A 23566-nucleotide genomic window follows, 5' to 3' on the forward strand; every position below is an offset into this window, starting at 1 on the left:
CACAACACGAGCCTAACGTGTCATCACGTGGTATATGTCTGGTCTGACAGGGGTGCAGTTCTGACGGAGAGCACCAGAACGCCGCTCCGCCACTTCAAAAATGGCAGTACCCATAAGGAGCCGTACACATGCTGCAGTTTTTGCGTGGCTGTGTCTTTAGTTGAAAGCCCAGTGGCGATCTGTTCATCTGTCATACTGATCATACAGTCAATAACTTTGTTGTTATTAGCATCTGGTTAGCTAGCTATGCTAACGAATATAAGAAGCTTTTTCTCCAACCAGTGAGGTAAAGGCACATCTTTATATGATCATTATAGTTATAAAAAAATAAGAGAATAAAGTAAACGGGTATAAAATACTATATGACAGTAAAAAAAAAAAAAAAATACAGTTTAAAAGTAGAGTGATTTGTAAAATATCCATAAAAAAAAAGAAATCTGCTTCCAGTTCTGTTTCATATGGGTGTTGAGAGAGGTATCCATAGATCTCTTCATTTTGCTCTCAAAGTGCACCAGATTGATGCTTTTAACTTCAACATTTAAAAAATAATCTTCGGGGGGGAGCATGCCCCCGGACCCCCCTAGAGGAGGTTAGGTCCGCCCCCCCCCCCCCCAACTTAAATCATGTCCACATGGATAGGAAACTAAATACATTTGCACACATCTTGTGTCCATATCTTTCTGTTTTGGTGGTCATGCCACAACCGTGCACGTGCATGCATGCGCGAGTCATGGTAAGATATCTGGATTAAGAGGTTGCTTTTTCTTTGCACAGCATGAAAGAAAGGCCAAATGAATGGGCTGTGATTTTAGTATCTTTAAGCAGAGGTCAATCATTTGTACGGCCCTCGGAGGATGTTGAAAACATTGAAATGGCCCTTGAGAGGAAAAAGGTTCCCCACCCCTGCTCTAATGGGTATTTTCAAAGCCAGTGGTAGACTCTATGCCGGTGTGGTGTGTTTTTCATTTGCTCCTGTGTAATAGGAGATTGAAGCCCTATTCAAACAGTAAATATGCAAGATTGGTGGCTTTATCTATTTCTTAAATTCATGATTTTCAAAAATTGGTCTCAGTTACACAAGTCATTTATTGGTGAGATGGTAAAGTGGCAGATCGACTGTTATTAAGGTGCAAACCAAAAATAAGTTAGCATTTAAGCACTTTCCCTCATTTCAAAGACATCATTTTTTGTTTTATGATGCAAAATATGACAGTACCCCACTATTAAGTGTCTGAAGCTTTAACGCAATTTAAAAAAGGGCGGATGCAAAAAAATTCACTTCTGGAAAAGGAATTTAGGCTTCAACTATTATGAAAGTGGTGTTAATATGTCGAGATTATCCTGCTGATCAGTACGTGTAGGTATCAAATGTGTTTGCCACAGATCTTATTTTTTACAATGTTCCAAAATCCAATGAAAAAATCCCTAAGCCTTTTTGTCGTGGGAACCCTTGCCATTCTAACTTCCTAACTACTGCACTACTCTTTTTCTAAGAGGTAGATAAGCATAATGAAGAGATGCACAACATGTACATAAACTGATATTCTGGGAGGAAGTAGGAGTTAGATATACAAATGTATTTGCAAATAAATTAGCTTAGATTAGTTTTTTTCTACATTATTTTATTCAATATAAGTATGTATGGACCTCAGCTTGCTTTACACCCAAAATGTATGTTATGTAAAAAATCCACAGACCAAACACTATTTAATGTGTGTGTGTGTGTGTGTGTACCTGCAGTACGATGGGGAGTTGCTCAGGAGGGTTTCTGTTCTCCACTCCCATGGTCAGCCACACCTGGAACGCCGTCAGCTGCTCCGCAAAGAAGGGACTGTGCTGTGGACACAAACACACACACAAGGTTTATCACCATTGTATCACTATTCCTCTTCTCTCCCTCCCTCACACACACACAGTAAGGAGCCAGTCCGCAGTGACTAGCTTATCATTTCATAAGAGCCCTGACACAAGGAGCTCAGAAGTGTCACTGCACTGCAGTAACAACATAAATCCTGATCTATCATCTTCCCCCCCCCCCCCCCTCTCAGTTGGCAGTTTGCCTGATTGATTGGTCGCCGGCTGCAGAGTTTTTGATCACCGAGTGTTAATATTGCAGTGGGAATTACGACAGCGCTGTGTAGAATTCTGATGGATGTAGAGAGGGGAAATATCAACGCTTCGCGGCTGGATGGCTAAATTAATTTGTGCATAATCAAAGCTTAATAACTCAGTACACTCACAGTCACTGATACATGAAAAAGTGGTGTGTGGTTGTAAAAGGCCGAGTTTTGAGACTCCTCTATAGTGTGAAGGTATAATGGTGCATTTTTAACTGGGACCTTATGCTTCATTAGCATCTTCAATTCACATTGGGATATATGTGGATTATTGTTGTTGATTAATGCATCAGTGTTTCTTAGGGTCAAAACAAACTTAAAATAAAAGCGTTTAGTTTATTTAATAAAAGAGCACATGTGAAAAGTGACAGTAGATATAGATTAGTTGCAATTTGGTGCTATATATATATATATATATATATATATATATATATATATATATAAAAAAAAGAAAAATGAATAAAAAAAAAATGTTTTAAACATCTTGAATTTCAGGGGGGGCGCGGGGCTCCGTTGGCGGGGCTCCGTTGGCGGGGCGCAGCGCCCCTCCAAGACAATGGTAGGGGGAACACTGAGGGTTACTGCAGAATTCAATAAGTTCAATTTTAATCTGTTTTAAACTTTTTTACCACAAAGAAAGCTATTTTTTGTTTTCCAAAATAGTAACGCTTGATTAAAAAGCTGTTTTTCATTGCATCACAGATAACACATCCAAATCATTCTTATTGATATAAATAATTAAATGAACCTGAAACTAGATAAGCTGCAGAAAAGAGATAGATTGATTCCTTCAAAATCATTTATTATTTCCTTAAAATTGCAAACAGCCCAGTACTGTAGCTACAGTGACACCACTCACAACACATTATTTCATTTTTTTGTATGTATTTCAAATTTAGATTCTTTCTTTTTTTGTTTTACAGATAGTCATCAATTTATCTGAATCTTATTTTTCAATTTCGTTATCATTTGATTAATGATAATTAGTGAAGTTATTTATTTAGATCTTTTAGTTGAAAATATGGTGGCCAACAGGTGCCAATACGCTACAATGTCCCAAAACACTTTAGGAGAAACGCGCTGCATTTTGAAAAACAATACAAATATAAAAACACAAATGTGCCAAAACACATCCAGGGGACACTAAAAGGTGACGCACACAGCTGGGACCGGAGCACCTGTTGACGTTGGGGGATTATAAAGTTGGCAAACTGTCACTGTTGTTAGAAACTTTCCTAAAATGTAAGGTTTATCGGCTTATTTTAACAAAGTCATTGCAAGATTCCTTCCAATATTATTGCAGATCTGCTGCAGCAAATATACTGACAAAACACTTACAACTATGAAACCGACTAACTAACAACTCATTTCCATGTGTTTTGGCACATTTGTGTTTTTTTTTAGCATTGTTTCTGAAACTGCAGGGCGTTTCTCTTTTGTAAGGCATTTGCACCAGTTGGCCACCATAGGTTGTGCTGTGCCTAGTATGTTTATTTTGTCTTTTGTTTCCATTTCAAGGGTTAGCAACCTGAAAAGACAAAGAATAATAAAGGATTTGAGTTATCCTCCAGCCTTTCAAGCTGAGGAAGACATTGACAACGTGTTCTGACCAAACGTCTACAACAGAGGATTGAACAGGCTCCTGTGTGTAACATTCACTGATAGTTTCATCTGCAGATAAAAAAAACATTTTGTAACAAAACAAACTATTTATGACTTTTCTAAGTTACTCTAGATGGGACTTTTTAGTAGCTTCAAAGTCCTTTTAAACTAGGAAACAGAGTTGTATTTACCCCCAATAATGCAGAGTAGGTGGAGGTGGGTAAGTCAGCCCTGAGTCCTGCCTGCAGGCTTTCTTTCAGGCTGCATTGAGACCCAAGAAGCTAGGAGCAGTGGGAGAAAATCTGTTCATTTAAGAAGATTCTAATCTTCAGATTCTGAGGAGATTCACAAATTCTAGTTAAACAGGGTGGTTTTGTGTACTATTTATTTTGAGATTCTGAGCAATAAAAAGGCAGCAAACCCAAACCTAAGAATGTTAATTATGTAATAGGCCGCTTTTATAAAAAGCAACTATGGACATGAAACAATCTTCTATACACATTTATGGTCCAAATGGGTGAAAAGGTCCTTTGAAAGGAGGTTTATCTCTCTTTCTGCAGATAGAGGGGACAGTTCAGAGGCAATAACACGGGGGGAATGGATTCAACAATTAGGTCTGAGAGACATTTAGGTTTATCCACTTAGGAGCTAACACACAGAAGGATTATCAATATGAATTTACAGTACAAACACCATTTTGCAAATTACAGGATGGAAGCAATGATTAGGAGAATAGCAGGAACGTTTTGTCTTTCTTTAAAAGAATAATAGTAGGACGTGATGATTATTTCTATTTCAGTACCAAAAGCAGCAGAATAATAAAGGCTAATGATTGCAAAACATATTTAGAAGAACAGCAAGTGATTACATAGAGAAACACATACTATATGCAGTGTTTCCCCTGCATACTATGTATGCGTGCCGCTGCTATTTTAATCTTTTTTTTTTGTATACATTAAAATAATAATACATGGCGCTCGCATCATCGCCACGGAGGAGCCTCTGTGAGCGAGCGAGACAGAGCGAGAGAGCACACCTTTATCTATTTAATATAGCCTAGTCGTAAAAAATAAAGTAAGAAATCATTCCAATGTGTACTATAGGACAGTACAAAAAAACAGTTTAAAAGGGGAGTGATTAGTAAAAATGTGCATAAATAGAAAGAAAGAATGCTAACTAGGTAACATAAGATAAGAATAAACCAGTTTAAATGATTTGTTATTGGTTGAGATCATATTCTAAAGATGTTTGGATTGTTGAAAAGTATACAGCTCCCTTTCATCTGAGTGTTGAGAGCTGTTTCCATCAATTCATGTTGTGCTCAAAGTGCACCAGATTGATGCATTTCACTTCAACATTTAAAGAAAAATCTTCCCGGGGTTGTACCCCGGACCCCCCTAGAGGAGGTTAGGACCCCCCTAGAGGATGTGAGGTCCACCCCCAAATAAAGCAGGTTAAAATAATTAAATTGCATACATGTTATTTAGATTGTTTGTTATGTGGATGTGTAGTATTTGTGTTACTGTATGTTCAATAAAGGTGATTTAGCAAAATACACCTGTAGAGCCTCAAGAGCCTTTCTTGTGCTGGCAGACACATAGAAACAAATTGGCGGGGCGCACTTCGCACGCACACTAAAAAATTCCACGCGCTCCGCGCTCACATTTTGCTAGGACCGTGTGCCTTAGCAACGCTGCTATGACTCCATCCTAGGGGAAACACTGATATGTGTTATTCCCCTAATGCATATGGTGCTTATTTTACATTTGAGCTGACTTTTCTTTGTGTTATTTCAGATTTATTATTCCAGGTAACTGCATTTATTTTTCTATGGAATTTCTTTCGCTGATAGCCTTGGAACCAACAAGCTAAACGCAAAACAGGCCTGGCAACAGGAACCAATGGGGGAAGAGCCTATCAGAGAATACATTAGCGATTAGAACATAAAACTAATGATGTAAAATCTTCTTTATATTTTCTGCAGCTCGACATGCAGCAGTGTCAGAGAGCCGGAACATGAAGTAAACAGCTGAAGCACATCAGAGGAGGATTAAAGGCTCCTGAAAGACGGAGCAAGACGGAGGGGGAAGGTCTCCTTTAGCGGTCCTCAGAGGCTCAATTACGGGGCCGGTAAGTGTTTTTTGGCCCGAGTGCGGGAGAATGGAGAGGAGGATCGAGGATGGGAAAACTGCTCCCGGGGGAGCGATGGAGAATACGCCCACCTCCGAGCACCAGGTGGAAAGAGAGAAAAGAAAAGGCCCGGATGAAAGTGCTAACATCGGGGAAAGAAGACCATTTTGTCTGCTCTCAGACTTTTTTGCGGACCAAGCAGCTGCTCTCTGCTGCGTCCATCAAACCAGTTGAGTGTGTCTGTGAGTTGACTCAGATATCTTAAGTCATCATCATTTCAATCAGCCTCGTGCAGCGTGTTTCCATCACACTCAGCATCTCACTCACAGTCCCTGCCATGTCAGTAAATACAACATAAAGTGGCTCAAGGCGCTTTCAGCAACTATTCCTTATTTGACACTCACTGGAATTATTAGACCTGACGTTTTACGATGATATCCACTGGGAACGAGATTGTGTGAGTGTGTATATGTGTGTGTTTGAGATGAATAGATGGTGGTGGAGAACTGTTGATGTTTTCAGGCGTCAGTGGTGGACAGATCCCAGATCAGAGCCATACATCAATGACAGATAAGCAGTGACCTACACAAATGGAGCATCTTTCCACCTTTTAAGAGAAGCTGCAAATCGCTGCAGGATCTGTAGGCCTGTCATGATAACGACTTCTGTTGAGCAGCATATTGTCCCAGAAAACCAACTGTGATAAACGGCATCAAATCATGACCCTTTCATTACTCTGATATGATCATATTTAAGCATAATATTGGGAAGATCCTTTCCAAAAGCAATGAACATTTCATTCTTAAGAATATTCACATGTTGTAATAAGAATATTAAAATACCCCAAATAAATGGTTGACTTTCAGGATTTGTCATGGACAATCTTAAATCTAATAATGGCCATGAAACGGTGTATTCTGACATCAAGCACAACAGCTGACTACAGCAAAAAACTGCAAAACCACAACCATATATTGTACGATAAGTTGATCATGTAAAAATGATCAAAGGCTGTGTCAATATATATCGTACAATAAGTTGTAACTTTAAAATAATCTATCTCATGTTCATATGTTGCACTGTTTGTCGATAACGTAATGCAACGTATTATTGAAGTCCTTTCCATATACTGTACGGTCAATTGATAACATTCAAATGATCAAAGGATGTGTCCTTAATGGTAAACTACCTGACAACGCTAAAATGATCGATGAACGCCTCAATATATTATATCATATGTCGATAACGCAAAAAGGATCCAGGCCATATCCATATATCAACAAATAACTTGTTAACGTAATAAGTATTTAAGTCATGCTCATATATTGAAGGATAATTTGATAACATTAAAGTTATTGAAGGTCGCGTCTATACATCTTAAAATATGCCGGAAACTTGAACATGTTCTAGTTCTTGTCCCTATGTCGTCCCGTGCTTAGATTAAGTGAGAATTATTTAAGTCATGTCCATAAATTATACAGTCAGTTGATAACGTTAAAAGTATCAAAGGTAGTGTCCAAAAAATGTACCAATACGTACAAAACTTTAATATTATAGATGGACTTATGTATAATACATATAAAGTATGTTAAGTAGGTAACGTAAAAATATCTTGCTCAATTCCATATATAAAAAATGATCTTGTTCATGTTCATTTATTCTATTAATTATCAATAACGTAAGAATGATTTAAGTCATGTAAAGATATCGCACAATAAGTCGATAAAAAGACCTTTTCCATAGATTGTTCGATAAGCCATTCATGTAAAAAGATATCTAGATCATGATCATATAGAGTACAATAAATCGATGACTCACTCACTCACACTCACTCACTCACTCACACTCACTCACTCACACTCACTCACTCACTCACTCACACACTCACTCACTCACTCACTCACTCACTCACACACTCACACACTCACTCTGAAGGCAGTGCCCTCCTCGATGATGGTGGGCAGCTGAGAGAGGCAGATGTCCACGGCCAGGTCCCACGCCTGCCTGTAGAGAGGAGACACACAAACACACATTACGACATGCATTATAATACATTTTCAGGATAACATGAAAAACACAACCCTTTTTGCTATTTAAAGGGTACAGAGCCTAGTACTTTCCTTTCTCATTACCATTCTCCTCAGCTCATCTTCTACAGCACATATACCTCTAAACTCCCATCTCGAGGTCCTGGAGAGGGCAGCAAGGAGCCTATAATCCCTTTCTAAACGCCAGCGTTCTCTCATGGTCATCATATCTAATTCATGGGGTTATGTAACTCGCATCAAGCCTTTCTGTCTGTCGCTCTTTCCTTCCACTTCCCAGCTCTTTTTTCCTGCGGCAAATTGCGCTCAGGGCCTCGATGGGGCTTCCTGTGTAATGTGATGCTAAACGAGTGACTCGGAGTTCATTCCGTCTGAGACTCATTGTGCTGCTTAAACAGCTTTTACATAAGCTGGGAGCGATATAATAGAGTTTCACTCTGAGTCGACAGCACGGCGTTAAAGGAACAATTAATCCACTGCTGCCATGCAAACATGTAGACATCTGGTAGCGTCTGGAGCTGATACAAAGCATTGCTGTCTGATTGGAAAACTAGACGCTCACTTAAATCCTTCAACCGTTTTACATTTTAAAAGTCAAGAAACAGGCAATTTATCCCTGCCTTCATGTCAACTGGTTCACAGGAGCATGTTCAGGCTGAACGGGAGAAGCTTTTTATTCAGCTGTCGCTCCAGCATTCAACACTTTTAGCCTTCTAGCTAAAATGTCAACAGTGCAAAACACATTACTGCATTATTAAGAGCAGGTGGTACTCATGTTGCTGCCATATAAAAGTGTGACTTGAGAAAAAGGACACTATGAAAAAAATCGGATTGATGGTTAAACCTAAGATTATAAAACAGATTTGAAGCAAATCTGATGTTATCAAGCTAACATAACATTAAAGAACAGGTATGCTACATTGAGATTTAAAGGGGACCTATCATGCAAAAGGTACTTCTTGATGTCTTTTATACATAGATATGTGTCCCCAGTGTGTAAGGACACTCACAAAGTGTCAGAAAAGCCAAAACCCTCTCTTTTCCTCCTTACCTACAACGGAGCAGATCCAGATTTGCTGCAGATATGACGTAATATCTGAAATGTGGGCTGGCTTTACACCCACGGCCCTATCATGAACATGATGGCATTTAATCACGGCAGCATTTAGCTGCATCTCAGGTAGAGTTCTGAGCAGGCATAAGCTCCCCCTCCTCTTTTTTTTTTCAAGCTAAGGACCCCGAACCTGCAGTTCTCTCACAGGGCTGAAATAGGGGGATATGAGGGATGTCTAAAATGCATGATCTGTTTGGTATTTTGAGCAAAACACATCATAGACATGTTTTTATATATTTGTAGATTGATCTTGAGCTGAGACCCATAATATATGCCTAAAAATAGCATAATAGGAGACCTTTAAGTGTAATATTTAGTGCATTATTCTTTCTGTATTTAATTTATTTTGCTGAGCATCTGCTACTGTGAGTGTTAACAGCAGCGGCGCCAGTGGAACGTATTCATTGCAATGGAAAGTCATTTACAGACTGGAACCAGTATCCCTTAGGTAGGGTTTTTGTGAGGGAAAATATGCATACAGTAGGTAAAGATGAGAGCAGCGCTACGTCACTGCCTGGTGTCATCAAGGTTTAAACAAATAATTGATGCCAAGTGGAAAAAATGGTTCCATTGTGCCAAAAAGCTGCCATGTTGTGTCTTGCAAAAATGTGTCCAAATGACAGAAAAAGGGACGGATGTCATTGTGTCATTGTTCCGTAACTGATTCATGTATTTGGCTTGTTGTGTAGATGAACAAATGCATCGTATTCCTAACTTTTTTTATTCACTGCAAGTCAAATAACAGCCGATATTTTCACCCAAAATTGGGCGGGGCCATAACATTGATGGAAAGTACTCAGACGGGATTTTCTCAAGTATGTTGGTTATACTTTGACAACACCAGCTGAAAGCCGATTATTAGAAGTTATCCAACCTCAGATCGAAGTGTTCCGTGACGGTGGTTTTGACTGCTGCAAAGTAAATGACTTCCACTCAATGGAAAACTCATTCTCTCTCCATCACACTTGACTTTTTTCAGAATGTCATCTACTTAGATTCTCCGTGATGAAGTAGTGCTGAATGTTCTTTTTTCTCCCACCTCCCATCTTTTATCAAATGTGTAATGTCCGCAAAATGCTGTGTCACTCATCTGCATTTGTACATTTTCTCAGTTTTACTGTGTGCATATCTGGCTATTATCCTTTGGTCTGTTTGCTTTGTGTTGTATGATTTTTTATATGCAATAAAAAGTTAATGGCACAAAACCTAATTCACTCATTATTTTTACCTAATGGAACCTCATCTGTATATTTCATATTTATACAACAGCGTATCACATATACAACAATCTGTATATACTGCAACCCATATATGTGAATATACTGTAAACCCATATGCAATTCAACAATTGAGCAGGCTGTCAAATAAATATCTTGTATTTTTCTTGTTTTGTATCGTGGTACATTTTTAGGTCCTCTCGAGTAATTCATAGATATGAGAAAGTACATTGAACGTTTTAGTCCAAATGAAAATTCAGGTTTCAACAAGTTAAATGTAAGACTTTTTAAGACCTTTTCTGAGACCTCATGAATGCAAGTTAAGGCCCATTTTATTTGTTTATGTTCTAGCTGAGTCAGTCCCTGCAGCAATTCTAACACTTTCATTTCTAAGGTCCCTAATTGTATGTCTTAATACAAAGAAAGCAAAGTAAAGTACAATGAAATCCAAGTCAACATCTGGATCTATGGGGGAGTTTTATGTATGTGCTTGAGTTCATTCTGACCAGAGCTGAAAAACGTTATCTGATTGCAGTGCATATCCAGACCAGCAAATATAAATAAATTATGCTGTTTTTTTTTAACTGAGCTAAAAGTTTTCCAACAAATATCCATCCCTGTTGGTGTTTACGTAATCCAAGAGTAAGGAAACAAGCAGAGGGAGCCGCACCGTGAGAGAGGACAGCATCAACTGCCAATACCAATGAGTAACTCATCACCAAAACCTGTGTGTGTGTGTGTGTGTGTGTGTGTGTGTGTGTGTGTGTGTGTGTGTGTGTGTGTGTGTGTGTGTGTGTGTGTGTGTGTGTGTGTGTGTGTGTGTGTGTGTGTGTGTGTGTGTGTGTGTGTGTGTGTGTGTGTGTGTGTGTGTGTGTGAGATGAGGGGACGGCTGACAACAGAGGAGTGCAGGGGACCAGTTGGCGGCTGACTCAGCTATTTTTCCTGCTGCCTGCAGAGTGGTGCATCGCCCTCACAAACACATAAAGTAGACCCACTCTTAACGGCCCACTCGGGAGTAATCAGCCATGGGTTTATCTGCTCTGCCTTATTCTGCTACATTTGAATAACAATGGCTGTTTGTGTTAGGGCACCAGCATCGATCAACCCGCGTCCCAAATTGCTTAACACCCCTTCTCCATAGCCCCCCCCCCCCCCTCCCGCCCTTCTAGGCTGATTTAAACTTTTATTTTTCTACTCTCCTTTTATCTCTGGCACTTCCATTTTTTATCGTTCCCTCAGTCTCGTTCCCAACACTCTTAAAACATCCCTCTGTCGTTCCTGCTTAATACTGCATGTGCTGCTGTGAAACAAAGTGCAACTCCCAATTTCTTTGGCAGTAAAATGCAATAAAGCCACAATCTAAAATAATGGGTACGAGTGAGAGAGAGAGAGAGACTACTGCCTGCTGGAGGAGCAGTGTTCTTTACAACCAGTGATGCCAGGGTGTTACACAACAAGTCGCTCCTGCAGGCGAATAGAGTGAGAGCTCTACTTTCTTTTTTACACAAGCCAGATAATGAGTGGGAGAGATGGAGGAAGGCATTTATAGAAGAGCAAGAAGAGGAACAACAGATAGTGGCAGAAGTATGTGTGTAACTAAAGGGAGATAGATGATGGGAGAATGTTTCCAGCACGGGGTGGAGGAGCATGAAAAGTCAATGGCTTTTCAGCCATTACAGTTTGAAGCTAATTGTATTGGAATACAATGGGCACTTCGTCTGTTAGGAGATTACGAGTCATTTGTTTATTTTCTTTTCAGATACTTCCATTAATTACAAAATGTAAAGGCTTATTGTAGGTTTTCGTCTTTTCCATGCTTTCTTATATATCTGTGAATACCTCGAGATGACCTAATTATGTTAATATAAATAAAGCGTTTCTGCGATTTTAAGCGTTTCTGTTTGTCCGTTTATCATTTTTGTGATGAGAATATATGGAGGACAAATCAGAAGAATTGTTAAAAGAAGCTCTGGTTTATTCATCATTTATAAAGGATCATAGTATATTATAATGCCCATAGTTTTAATACTTTATATTATTTTGTAATTAAAATCATAATCTTTTTCATTATATTAATCGATTATACTACTAGGTTACCCTAATCGGTAAATGGGTGACTTACGACAGCTAGAGATGTCTGCGCCTCACTGAGTCTTTAATATCCCCAGAGATAAGGTTATTGTGTAGCTTTCAGTCAAAGGTGGAGGTATAAGGCTGCAGGGCGTGGGGGTGTGTGTGTGTGTGTGTGTGTGTGTGTGTGTGTGTGTGTGTGTGTGTGTGTGTGTGTGTTGTGTGTGTGTGTGTGTGTGTGTGTGTGTGTGTTGTGTGTGTGTTGTGTGTGTGTGTGTGTGTGTGTGTGTTGTGTGTGTGTGTGGGGTTAAGGCCCCGGCTCCACGAGGACGAAAACGGGTTGAATCCGCATATTTCTCATGCGTATAGCCCTCTAAGCTCCACGAGGCCGTAAGGGAAACGTAGAAACAGACCCCGCAAACGACAACGGGTCCAAAGGTGGATAGATCTGGGAACGGAGCGCTCTGGGGGGTCCAACGGGGCCGTGGAGTCGCCTATACGGTCATTAGTTTTCATAGCCCCGCCTCTCCCCCGCAGGGTTGCTATCGTGCTCCAGTCGCTACTGACCATGCTACAGTTCTTTGTGCAACATCTACAGGAGCTCCTCCTTGAATTCAGATTATTTATCTTTATCTCGATATGGACATAAACGCGAGTGAAGTCTAATCTGACAGGACGGAGACACGCAGCTCCTCCCGCTGTGATGCAGCGAGAGCAAAACACACACTTCAAGTCAGATCATCACCCTTAGCTATTTTAATTACCTCTCAAACTAAACTAGTTATAAATATGTTAATTTTTACTGTCGGGTCACTCATTACAGGATCAGCTGCTGCATGAGACAGACACTGACGCTGTGAGAAGAGAGGAAAAAGAGACAGGCTCTGTGTATTTGATGATTATATATCATTATATCGTCGTTATTCATTTGTTTTAAAGCTCAATAAATAACAATGAAGACCTTTGACCGGCACTTTTATAATTTTGTCCGGAAGATTTAAACTTTAACACACGCTGACCGGCGAAAAACTCTGCCCGGTTCTGTCGGCCCCCACCGCGGAGAATACACAGAAGTGCAGCCATGACAACCATTCTTCTTCGCTGCTTTTGTGGAGGAAGTTACAGCGCCACGTACAGGTTCGGCATATGTACTGCAGCTTTTCCAGCGTTTGGATGTAAACGGAGCCGTCTCGTGGAGCTTGACACAATCCGGTGTATATTGCGTGGGGACGGAAGGTTTTTTGCGGTTGCATTTGCGTTACTCCGATGCGTTTTGCCGTATTTGTCCTCGTGGAGCCGGGGCCTAAGAGTAAGCGATGCCCATCCTCCATGCAACTTGTCGTGTTGCTCAGTCTTTATTCAGGCTGCTGTCAGTGAAGATGCTGCAGGATGAGCCTTGCTGTGAAGCAGCGAGAAACACGTACAGCAACACTGGAAATCCTCAACTAACAGAAATAACTGAGACACAAATATCAAGGAAATTAAAGCGTGAACGAGGTGTGTGCATATGCTTTGCAGAAGCAGATTAAACACCTACATGGTTTGGCTCACGCTTCCTCAACAGTATTTATTTTGAGAGTTGTGACTTATTAACACATTGACTTAGTTTTTCTGTTTGGTATAATGAATGCGGCTTGGGGAATAAACGTTAACTACAACATTGGCTGTGTGTTTAAATGGATGATGGACTATGTTTGTGCTTCTTTTAAAAACTTGAATTGATTGGTGTGACTAAGTGGAAAATGATGCTCTACATCCGAGGTCTGGCTATGATGCTTCAGGCGGTTGTATTGCTTATTTAAGCGCAGTGAAAGGAATCCTATGAGCATGAGCTTTCTGTGCTGAATGACGGCTCACTTCCTGTTGGCAACATACAGTAGCAGATATATTAACTTGAAACAAAACAGGTAAGTACAGTAAGTTCGGTATTTGTTTCTACGTATTATCTTGGTTCCTCTCTCACATTATTTTCACAGTTCAATAATCGGACATGTTGGCAAACCCACTACAGTACATTGCTGAGAGGATACATTTATGTCAGGCCTGGTCATTTCCCAAGAGAAAAACAAATGAAGCATTACAAGCTACGCTAACTTCATGAAATGCTTCAAATGTCCTGTCACCGAAGAATATATGGTTTGATCTGTTTACAGTTAATATGAGATCATTATGCAGATGAGAAACATATTTGGCATTCCATTACTTTTTTTAGGGAGTTTGTAAGTTGACGCCAGTTTAAAATGTTGACATAGTTTAGCTAACTTTAGCATAGGTGTTGTGTGATTTTTGTTGCTGAGACATAGACAAGCCACGGTCAAAGTTAATTTTCTACAAATGTGTCAGTTTGAATTTTTTGAATTTTATTGTCAGAATGTTCGTAAGATGGATTGTGAAAAGTGGGTCCAATTTTCACTTCTGAGACTATGGGGCCGAAAGATCAAAATCTGTGCTCGAATTGACGTCTCCCATTCAAAGAAAAAAGGACCCACGTGACACACATACAGGAAGTTGTCTCAGAGTACTTTGTCTACTTTCTTTTACCGTATATGGCTACATTTCCAATAGCAGATACAATATCAAAATATTGGAGTTGATAGGAAGCACTTTTGAGGAAACAAGTTAGCAGTGAGGCCTGCTACTAGTTTGAAGCTGAATGGACAGAGCAGATAATAAAAGCAAGTTGCATCTGTACTGCCAGTATTGCTTTAAGCTGTAGAGCAGGGTAGAAAGCAAAGCGGGGAATATCTCACTTTGGCTAAACATGGTCTGTTTATCCAATTACCTATGGTGATAAGAAACATTACTCAACAAACTAAATGCTCACAGGAACACAAAGTGCATTGTTACCAGTTGTTTTTTTTAAAGTAGATTTCTCTTCTGTAAAAGGAGTTTTTATTCAATAAAAGAGGCAATCACTTTTTGGGTAAATAAACCCAGAGGCAGATTTACCATGTGCTCAGAAGTGCCTGAGTTGAATACATTTATTTTATGCCTCCCTGGCTGTTAAAAAGTAAGCATTCAGATTATTAAATACTAAGCATACCATAAAAAACTAAATGTGTCTCATCAGAGAATATATCTGTTATAAGGTCTGTTCATCCTTTAACTTCAGTGTTTAACTAACTGTTGTGTGTCTTACCACATGGCGTGCATGTATGTGGGGGGCAGGCGGGGGCTGCTGACCGGGGTGCAGTTGTACGACCTCATTATCCTCTCGGCCAACAGGAAATTGCGAAACAAGCTGGCCACCAGCAGGTCCTGACGGAACAACTTCTGGAACAAATCTGAGACAGAAAGGCAGAATGGAAATGAGGCTTCACACCAGAGACAGGAAAGGACTATAAAACTAGAAAAGAAAGGACTATAAAACTAATTTAACCAAGATCAGTACATATATGCAGGGGAATCACACGTAAAGAGGCATTGGTCTCTTGTCGAGTAAGCTTTCATTTTCATTTTCTGGTGTTTTGCGTTTGAGCATGCTAGTGCTTATTTTACAGCAGTTACTTCGTTTTTCACATTTGTTACTATTCCAGTTTATCTTATAAAGAGGCCCTTTTATGCTTTTTGGGGTTTTCCCTTTCCTGTAGTGTGTTAAATATGTTTTGGCCAAAATAGACATTGACATCATTGTACTGTATAACTCTTGCGCTTCTATTGGCTAGTGCTCCAACACATTGTACAAGATAGGCTAATGGGAGGGGACATTTCTGACAAAAATCCAAGCGGCTGACCAATCACAACAGAGCCGGCCAGCTAACCAATCAGAGCAGACTGGGCTCTGGTTTCAGACAGAGGGTGAAAAGAGGTGCTGCAGCACAGGCAGTATGAGACATGTCACAGTAGAGACACTACATTCAAATATTAACCTGAAAATCAGCTTAAAGGGACCAATTTAAACAAAGTTTGTTTCATGATGTTCATCAAAGTACTGGGTGTTTAGAATAGAGTCTGGTAGCTTTCAGGAGAGCATTTTCATTTTTTAAATAAATCAAAGAATTGTGCAAATGCTGATTTTTAAAAATTATATATTCACTTCACAGGTGTTTTCATCATTTCCAAAGAGTTGGAGCAAATCAATATTAAATACCACTACAAGACCATTTATCTCTGGAAGGAATTTTGATTGTAACCTTTCCCACTGAAGACAAAAGCCAGTTAGTGGGAAAGACAAGGCCTGGAATGAGTGAATGAAAATAAAACAGGGCAAAAGGAGGACGTTTAATTAGTTGCCACTTTGGAGAGATAAACAGGCTAGTTTCACATGCTTACAGAATATAGAGGACAGTGATATGCAGACTGGGTCCTGGTCACATTTTCATCAGCTCATTCATGTATTCACTCTAATGGGGCCAGCCCAGTCCCATGCCTGTGTGTGTGTGTGTGTGTGTGTGTGTGTGTGTGTGTGTGTGTGTGTGTGTGTGTGTGTGTGTGTGTGTGTGTGTGTGTGTGTGTGTGTATGTGTGCAGTGCCTTCATTACAGGGATTCTCTCTCTTTCTGGGCCGCTTCATGAACAGCAGAGCCTCAGGGTTTAAAAGGCTTTGGCAGCCATCAGCATTGTCACATTTCCATTCGAGCTGAGAAACAGTTTGTCTCATAGGAGTCTTTCAGTGTGAGTGTGAATGTGTGTGTGTGTGTTGCATACAAAAGACAGGTGAGCAATTAGATATGTGCTGCATGCAAAAGTCACTGTAAGAAAAGAGGAGTGTGTGTGAAGGCCTGTGGGTAGTGTTTAGTCTCAGTGTGGGTGAGATTTGCTCGAGTGTGTGCGTTTAACTTGCTTTTGCGGTCGCCATGTTACTGTTAGAATGATACCCCCAATTACTGTGCTAGAAACTCTAAACACAATTAATCTTTTTGAAACGCCAAACTGCCCTTCCGGCTTTTTATATCAACGTCTTCACTATTTTCAACCACGGGGGATGTTCTGGAACTTTCGTACTGCTGATGCTTCACTGCTGTTTGTATTCAGGTGCCCTAAATTGGGCTCCCTGAGAGCTAAACACGCGGGTCATTCTATATTTTATCCCAGGCAACATGGCAAAAAATAAAGATTGTTTTCGAGAGTCTTAAAGCGTAAGTGTTTCTTTAAAAGTGTGACTCTTTATCACGTTCAACACTGGTAACAGCAGTATTTGGGGCTTATTTTCAAAGTGTTGCTTACAGTTCTTATTAGGCGTGCACGATTTGATAAAAAATAAGGAGAGGTTATTCCAATTCACGATATTGAGCTTTTGATCATTTTGGAAACGTTACTCACATGATCAGGTAAGGATTCAATATTAATTTAAATTGTACTTTAACACTACTTTGGCCTTATAGTACAGCGGATAAGCACAACAATTGTGCATTTTATGAGAAAAGCATGACATTTCTAGCATAGTTAGTGCATACCATAAGGTTTATTTTCAGATATGGAGGGAAGTCAGATTTGACCTGTGAGGACCGTGAGAGGTCAAATCCAAGATGGCCGCCAGTCTCTCGGGTCAAATGTTCAAACACGCATAATTTTGGAACCAAACATTGTAGAAAAACATTTAAGGTGTCATATCCAACTAAATTAGGCATGCCCAATCATTTGGTGATACTTTTGAGATCGCCAGAATTCAAGAAAATGAATTTAGGTGAAGATAAAGGTAGAAATTGACCAAAAATAAGCTGTCAATCAGTTGAAATTTGCAAAATGTGTGTGTGTGTGCGTGCGTGTATGTGAGTGATGTGGTATAGTATATTCCAGTGAAGTTATGGTCACCCAGCGCTAGCATTAATACAGAGACTGGAGGAATATGGCTTTACTTGGCACAGTCTGCATGCTGAAGAAAACATTTGTTTTTGTCTTCAAATACATACTTGCATGATTGTGACGAGCATAATATTTGTTCCCCGCCCAACTCTCTAAGTCTAAGTGCTTGAACTCCGTGACACAAGGATGAAGTATGTATAAATGGATGGAACTATCAACAAAACAGCGTTTTATTCCCCAATGTCATATTTAATAGAAAAATAATGATGCACCACTTATTGGAGAAAGAAGAATGGGGAACAGAAAGGTTTAGAGAGGGACAAAATGCTGAAAGAATGAGAGGGAGAGGGAGATGGAAAACAGTTCCATGTAGAGCACAAACAGCTCTCTTAACCCTCGCTGTTATAACAAAGGGCTGCACTCAACTATAAGGTTCACCGCTGTCCCTTTCCACTTACAGAGGGTTGGGGTTCGATTGCCTGCCTGTCCACCTATAAAACGCTGAAGGTTTTTTTTCTGTTCTTTAGTGGCTCACATGGACACTTAGAGGTCATGCAAAGAAAGGGTTATGTATGGTGTGTGTGTGACAGAGAGTGCAGAGAGAACATGGACAAAGGGGATTTGTTTGTCCTTGCATGGCTGTACAATTACTAATACAAAGGTTTACCCATTTAGACTCATGGTATGGAGAACAAAACTCATTTGAAATGACTCTAAGGATATAACAAGTTTTATCCGAGCAGGACATAATATTGGAATTATTACTTTTAAAATATATATTATGCACACCATTTCGTTGTCGTGGTGGCAATAAATGGTTATAAAGGGATGAACAGGGACTATACTATAAGGTGAACTAAATTCAAGCTCAAGCAAATGTGCAAGGAGCCTTCCTTTTATGTATAAAATCAATTAACTTAAATATCTCTGATAATAAACTTAATTTGGATCCCTTGTAGTCTACAACCCATACATAACAGCAGAGACATGATAAATGTCCACACTGATGCTACACTAATCCTGTACCGAAGCCCTTTTTAATTTGTGGTTGTACGGGATATTTTCAACCTGAAATAACTTAAAATCATGAGTAAACAACAAAAAAATGCAAAATATTCCAATATTTCGCATTAAAAAAATACAGTAGCGATTTTGCAACAATTGCAACATTAGCTAAATAAAACGTTTGAAAATAGATAGGTGCTTGCTAATTCTTAAAATATGAATTTGACATAATTTCCTGTTTTGCTAAGGTTGCTTTTTAGTGAAATACTTCAACAAAAATGAAATACAATACATAACTGCGCCATCACACACACACACACACACACACACACACACACACACACAACACACACACACACACACACACACACACACACACACACACACACACACACACACACACACACACACACACACACACACACACACACACACACACACACACACACACACACACACACACACACACACACACACAACACACACACACACACACACACACACACACACACACACACACACACACACACACACACACACACACACGAATGTTTTTCTACAATGTTTGGTTCCAAAATTATGCGTGTTTGAACATTTGACCCAAGAGACTGGCGGGCCATCTTGGATTTGACCTCTCACGGTCCTCACAGGTCAAATCTGACTTCCCTCCACATCTGAAAATAAACCTTATGGTATGCATTAACTATGTTAGAAATGTCATGCTTTTCTCATTAAATGCACAATTGTTATAATATGAGAGCTTATCCGCTGTACTATTAACCAAATATTGTGCTTCATGCTTTTTTTGGGGAAAAAAAAAAAAATTGGGATTATGATACTATTTTGATTCCATCTCATTCTTAAAGAACTCATGGTATACTATTGCCCCACAAGTGCATTGCGTTCCAAAAATAAGTGGTTACTAGAGTCTCTAAAATCATATGTGTTCAATGGGAGCCAGAGCCTTCAACTATTAAGCTCCTCTTCTGTGGAAACAGCTTCCAGTTTGTGTTCGTTAGGAAGACCCCCTCTCCACAATTAAGAGTGGGCTTAAGGCTTGCCTTGAGTCAGCTCTTTTTAAAATGTATACACAAACAACACCTATTGTACACATGTCCATCCTAGGAGAGGGATCCTCCTCTGTAGCTCTGCAAGGTTTTTTCCATTTTTACCACATTCATTTTGGGGTTTTCCTGGTCAGATGTGAGGGTCTGAGATAAATGTCAGTCTTTCCCCTATATACAAATAGCGGCGGCTATTATTAAAATAATAATAAGTGGCGACCCTTTTTGATTTTTGATTGTTTGTTATGTGGATTTGTAGTATTTGTGTTACTGTATGTTCAATAAAGGTGTATTTTGCTAAATCTTGAGACATTGCCACTGTATGTACTCAAGAGCCTTTCTTGTGCTGGCAGACAGATAGAAACATATTGGCGGGGCGCACTTTGCACGCACTAAAAACTTCCACGCGCTCCGCGCTCACATTTTGCTGGGCCCGCGTGCCTTAGCACCGGCTGCTATGACTCCATCCTAGGGGAAACACTGAATGTAATCCTTTCAGTTTGTGTTCAGGAGGCAGACATTGTCTAACAGTCAACAGTAGGCTCAACACTTTCCTTCTTGATAAAGCTTAGAGTAAGGGCTGGCTCAGGCCCCTAGTTGTGCTGAAATACGCTCAGACTGTCTGGTATAAGCTTAGACTGTCGGGGGACTTTCCCCTTTCCTTTTTTTCACATCTTTTTTTATTTTCTGTCTGCACTCATTCCCCCAAAATGCATTTTAGTATCCGTGGCATCATCCCTGGAGTTTGGGTGTCTCCCACCTGGAATGTTGCCAGTATTAAAGGTTACTTCTTGATCATAAGTCATGGCTGTGCTGAACCCCAAGTTATCATCTTTTGCCGGCACCAGGAGGATCGTTTAAACCTGCCTGGATCCATCTTTCTTTTTTCTTCTATTTGTTAACATTGTCATTTTTATCATTTGGATTGTCTATTTGCAAATGTATCATCTTTTTTAATCTATAAACACAACATCTATTGCACATCTGTCTGTCCTGGGAGAGGGGTCCCTCCTCTGTGGCCCTCACTGAGGTTTCTGACATTATTTTCCAGTTTATTTCAGGGAATATTTGTGAACTCTTTCCCTGTGCCTTGTTAGGGTCTAAAAACAGAGGGTGTGGTATTCTGTATAAACTGTAAAGCCTCCTGAGACAAATGTGTAATCTGTGATATTGGGCTATATAAATGAAATATGATTGGTTGATTGATCAATTAATTGTGCCGCACTAGTTTCTATCATTTATATTAATAGCGAACTCAAATCACTCAACAGAGATTTCCCTCACAGGTTAAAAAACCTGCACATCACCACAAAAGAATCCACTTTGTCGTAAACTATTCTGTCAGGTTGTGAAAAATAAAATGGTGATGTTTGATTAAACAGGTGTGCGTAGCCTCACCTCTTGGCAGCACGTTCCAGGCGATGGTGTCCGTTATGGCGGTGAAGATCCAGTTGAGCTCTCCGAGGGGGGTGCGTCTGTCGTTGAGCCTGCCAGGGATCCTGAACACACACAACACACAGATGGCAATGTGTCAGCCGCGCTCACTGTACGTCCCATCACTGACTCAGAGCACCAAGTAGCAACTGCTCAGTAGTATTATCACAACTCATCTGAAGACATTTACATTTACAGCCACTTAGGCTCTGACTCACAGAGACTGACAATGAGTGCATGTTTGAATATTCATGTGTGCTTGAACAAAGAGGAGATACTGAAGGCCAAGAGCTGAGACTCAGAGCAGCGTGAGGCAGACAGGATGTGTCATTCTGTTTGGATTACAGGTACAGAGACACACTGATCCCAGAGGCAGTGGTTATATGGAAAGTACTTTGACTTAAGAAGTATCAAGAATAACGTGCAAACGTCCAAAAGTATGTTGTCAGCTGGTTGTTGCTTTTATTTAAGAAACACCAGGTCCAGTGGCTCTTCCTATCACCCGAATGCCCAAATATATTTTGCAAAAAATCCAGGTGCGTCATTCAAATATATGAATAATTCAAAATACATTTTCCTGATTTAAAACAAAATTATGTTTTGCTCTTGTTTGAGTCTTATCACTTCAGTGTCATTAACCATGGTTATTACACAGATTAGTTGAATACTTGATTCTGATTGGTCAATTTGGACACTCAGTGGTCCGCTGCTAAGGAAGCTCGGATCAAGGAATGTGCAGTCATATCAATCGGCAAAAATAAGTCAGATTTAATATCAGCTGTGGCCTAATAAACACATTCGTTTTTTAATAAGGAAACAACATTGAATACTTTTTGACTATTACATTTGATAATAATGGAGAGCACATGATTTGAATTCATAATGGCTGAACCGTCTGCAATAAAGACAGAATAAGGAAACAGCGCAAGAGAAGTAAAGAGGTTGAAGACACAGAGATCAGCAGAACAAGACAGACAGGAAGTAAACTGTAAAGGGAAGAAGGTATGGGCTCTGACAGAGTTTAAAGACCGGTTAATGGAAAAGAAAATGTGAACAGACTTGCACAGTTACAGAAAACCGCAATCTGTTCTGCCTTCAATTTCAAGTTTGGTGCTGTCGCCACAGTTCCAGCCGTTGGTACGCAGTGGAACGGACTATTTCTTGTTAGCAGGGGCAAATCAAGGGGTAATATTATTAATAATTGCTTTCCGTTTTTAAATATGGACCTGTTGTAGGGCTATGCTGTCTGCATACATTTAATATGTCAATTTAGTTTGGTTTATTTTAGTTATTATCACCACCCCAAGCCTGTGAGATGTGTAGACTGACTTTACTGATCATTGGCTAGAATAGTATTGTATTAAATGCGATTTTACTATATTTTAGGATACAGTATAAAGACAACTGTGTGTTAGAGACATGAACTGTGTAAACCCAGTTATAATTCATCTATTTTAACAGAAACCACCGGCGCAAAGTCGGGTATTTAAAAAAACATATTTGAGTTATTCCGTAACTTGAGGATGGGACGCCCTGGAAATGAGAGCAGGGAAATGACTTTCAAACAGAGACCAAGATGATGCCAAAGTAATCACTGTAGCAAAGCCGAGAAAATGACCTTTATTGTACCGGGGATTCTACCTGATAATGAACGTAAAGCCGTGAGAGAAGACAGGAAGTCAAGCTTGCTCACACATGTTACAGTTAATGTGAGTAAGTGAGTCATTCCTGTCTTGTATTGAAAATGGAGGATATGATTTAAAATGAATGAACAAATAGAGTGGTGCAGTGATGATGTATATTTGTGGGCCTATTTTGAGGTTAGCTTAGCAAGGGCCACGTCAACAAAAAGCAATGGGATTGTTCAATTGGATTTCAGAATATTGCAGCAAACAAGATCTTTGGCAAACATATTTATGATATTTACACGTATTCAGCAAACAAATAATCCCACTTCTGATTTTTGGAGTGTCAATGTAAAAAAGGCTAACATTAGGCTATAAGGGAACTCATCACTGCTGCA

General features: G+C 39.8%; 1 protein-coding gene across 5 annotated transcripts in view; it reads right to left on the minus strand.

Moving 5' to 3' along the window:
* The window catches only part of rptor (regulatory associated protein of MTOR, complex 1), a 219666-nt gene that overhangs the window by 83242 nt on the left and 112858 nt on the right, over positions 1–23566 (minus strand). For 3 of the 5 annotated variants that reach the window (XM_034130240.1, XM_034130250.1, XM_034130232.1), the window contains exons 9-13: positions 21508–21608; positions 15436–15580; positions 7778–7853; positions 3911–4000; positions 1735–1836 (exon numbers count right to left, since the gene is read on the minus strand). In XM_034130240.1, the coding sequence (XP_033986131.1) occupies positions 1735–1836; positions 3911–4000; positions 7778–7853; positions 15436–15580; positions 21508–21608 (514 nt within the window). The remainder of the gene's footprint in view (positions 1–1734; positions 1837–3910; positions 4001–7777; positions 7854–15435; positions 15581–21507; positions 21609–23566) is intronic. The other 2 variants (XM_034130268.1, XM_034130259.1) reach the window with 1 other exon arrangement.

Source organism: Trematomus bernacchii, unplaced genomic scaffold, assembly GCF_902827165.1.
Source record: "Trematomus bernacchii unplaced genomic scaffold, fTreBer1.1, whole genome shotgun sequence".
NCBI lineage: Eukaryota > Metazoa > Chordata > Actinopteri > Perciformes > Nototheniidae > Trematomus > Trematomus bernacchii.